The sequence below is a fragment of the Narcine bancroftii genome, chromosome 3 (genome assembly GCF_036971445.1).
Source record: "Narcine bancroftii isolate sNarBan1 chromosome 3, sNarBan1.hap1, whole genome shotgun sequence".
NCBI lineage: Eukaryota > Metazoa > Chordata > Chondrichthyes > Torpediniformes > Narcinidae > Narcine > Narcine bancroftii.
In genome coordinates this window covers 358663908-358667007 of record NC_091471.1, presented here as the reverse complement: position 1 = coordinate 358667007, position 3100 = coordinate 358663908, and the positions used below count along the sequence as shown (strand labels likewise).

Sequence of the window (3100 nt, the reverse complement as noted above, 5' to 3'; positions counted from 1 at the left end):
TCTAATTACAGCAGACTTCAGGGGAGACTAGGTGCTGAGGGCATTCTTCAGGATGGATTGGTTGGGAGTTGTTAATATAGCTGTTGGCCATTGACAGAATATAACATTTCCATGTGAGCCCTGTATCCTCCGTCATAATAGTAATTGGATAATGTTTTAGTTGCTGTTTCCATTTGGTTGCCAAGCATTTTATGCATAAATATGGACAATAGGGGAATTATCAATGTGATTAAAGATTATTGGGGGAGAGAGGGAGAGGTGTTCGGGTAGCTTCCAGCGCAGTGTCATCTTACGGACTGGAGAAGGAGGTTTCGTCATGATGGTGAAGGTAGTTTGAAACCTACTGGGGGTTTAGGTTAATTGGGCGTTACGGCTCATGGGCAGAAATGGCCTGTTACTGTGCTGTATGTCTAATTTAAATTTAAAATTTAAAAATTAAAAAGATACAGGCCTTTGCCCATTTAAAAAAAGAACATGCTTTAAAATGTTTGATAATTGTTAATAATTGGCCCTAGTCTGGAAAAACTGCCTGTTTAACGGTGCCTTAACTGAACATATTCTACACAAATAGATGGCCCTTCTCTGAGTGGTGAATGACTTTTGTTTGATGGTCTATCCTGCTGTCATTTGATGATTCAGTGTGAAGAAGCTGTTCCGCCTGCTGCCCGCCTTTAACAAGGGTCCTTCATCTTAAATAATTTAGAGAAGTGGGTTTGCATTTATGCTTTTTACACAGAATTTATGTTTTTTTTTTATCCCGTTCAAAATCTTTTTCATCCCTTCCGTAGTGGCAGTTCATACATGAATGACCAAAACTTGAAATCTCTGTTCCCTTACGCGATTTTACACTGAAGTCTAGAAGTGCCATAAGTAAAGCTGCGGGATCGTAAATACATGCTATTCATTAACCCATCTTTGTGGACTGCCTGCACGGTTCAGTTTAGATTGGAGGCGGCCCGCAAAAATGTCTAGGGGTGCCACAGAAACATTTCTGGAACAGGAATGAGTCACTCATTTCCATTCCAAACTTTTTACACAGCCTGCATTTTGTGAAAATTTCCCGTTAAACAGCACTGTGTAAAAACCACAATTGACTATTTCCTAAATAAACAAAACTTTTCACTGCTGTGTTCATTCTATTGCGTGTTCAGAGGAGTCCAACGTTGGGGCGCAGGTGTTAAATTTCTGACTCCATGGAGAAGGTCCTGAATACAAACTCGAGCTTTTGGCCCATGTCCCGTACGGTTACACACTCCCCGCCCTCCGCTGGAAGGATCGCACTCTCGCACTTCCCATCTTCGCTGTCTAATCCAGCAACGGTGAGCACGTTGACGGTGTGCTCTGGCGCAGAGTAGAGCGCTTTGGCACTACAATCTGGTGTGGCCACCTCGTGGGTTTTGTGAAATTGGGAGTAGTTAACTTTATAATGACTTGCCTTGTCTTTCAGAATGTCATTGAACTGCTGGCCCCATAGGATCTCCAAAGGCATGTAGGAACTCCGAGACTGGTGAGTGTTTCCAGTTGAATCCTCGGAGTATACAAATGTAACTATGATTTCAAAGTCATCTTCAGCCAAGTCTTTACGACTAAGATTGTAGAGCGGGCTATCTTTGTTTATTTCATGTACGATGGTGACTGGGCTAATAAGGATGACACTGTCTGTCTCCACACTCAAATCCTGGTGCTCCATGGACAACTTGTGGTCATCACACTCCTTAAATCGGACGAGTTGAGCACGAACCGTGCCTTCTATGATGTGGCTCTCCCGGAAGTCTCCAATGCGCCACATCATGCAGAGTTTCCCATTCCTCATGGCTATTACTGCATTATTGCTGAATCCAATGGACCGTGCTCTCTTCCTGGCCTTGGACATTTTGGCCACCACTGTACCAATGATGAAGGTGTTAATTAGACAGCTGACCACCGATTGAAGAGTGACCATGGAGATAGCGAAGGGGCACTCCTCCGTCACGCAGCGGTAACCATAACCGATGGTGGTTTGCGTTTCGATGGAAAAGAGGAAAGCAGCAGTGAAGCTGTAAACCTGGTCCACACAGGGCTTGTGGTCTTCGTCGGCCCTCTGCAAGTCCCCATGGACAACTGCTATGATCCAGAAAACAAACCCAAAAAGCAGCCAGGACAGGATGTAGGACAGGGAGAAGATCAGGAACATTTGCCTCCACTTGAGATCTATCAGCGTAGTAAAGATATCGGAAAAGTAACTTTCCCATTCGCCAAACGCGCGTTTAAAATGGATGTTGCAGTTTCCATCCTTGCGGAGAAACCGTTTCCTGTTCTTCCTGTTGTTCACCTGCATGTAACAGCCATTTTTAAAAATCTTTTTTCGGTCTTCATCAGAGCACACAGTTTCGTAATTCAAATTGATGAAATTCATCTCGCATTTAAGGGTTTCTGCTGACCCGCTCCCAGCTGATTTCAAATCCGTTTCTTGTAAGCAGCAAATATCTTCTGGAAATCACATCAGCCTACAAGAACAAAAGGATACACGTGAGTTCGACCAGCAGCCCGTAGGTTTGATTTGGAATGCTCAGTGACATAATTTAAGAAATTGGAGCATCTGGCCCATGGAGTGTGCTCTTCCAATCAATAAGATCATGGCTGTGGACTCAGCTCCACTTACCTGCTTGTTCTCCATAGCCCTCAATTACCCTAGTATTCAAAACTCTACTTGCATTTAATGAGGCATCCTCCACTGCTTTGCTGGGCAGAGAATTCCACAGGTTCACTCCTCCTGGGAGCATCAGTTCCTCCTCATATCTGTCTTAAATCTACTGCCCTCTCCACCCAAACCTTGAGGCTATATCCCTTGTTCCAGTCTCACCTGCTAGTGGAAATATCCTCCTTGGTTCTGCCTTAACTATTCTTATCATAATTTTAGGATTCATCGGTACCCCCCCACCCCCACCCCACAATTTTCTGAACGATATGAATAGTCCCAGCCCATTCAATCTCCTTTGCTTTAACATTCCTTTATTTTTGACCTTAAAATAGAATTATCAGCAAAATATACATAATGGAGACACAAATATGGTTTGTAAATTCGATTTACATTGAGAGCTGGAGTTATCCAGGAGAGAGT

At 43.6% G+C, this 3100-nt stretch overlaps 1 protein-coding gene across 1 annotated transcript; it reads right to left on the bottom strand.

The window, feature by feature from the left end:
- Positions 1–1177: 1177 nt before the first annotated feature.
- LOC138756630 (inward rectifier potassium channel 16-like) lies at positions 1178–2395 on the bottom strand. The gene has a single exon (XM_069923034.1). It carries the CDS (start codon positions 2393–2395, stop codon positions 1178–1180), a length of 1218 nt encoding a protein of 405 aa, XP_069779135.1.
- Between the last annotated feature and the right edge of the window lie 705 nt (positions 2396–3100).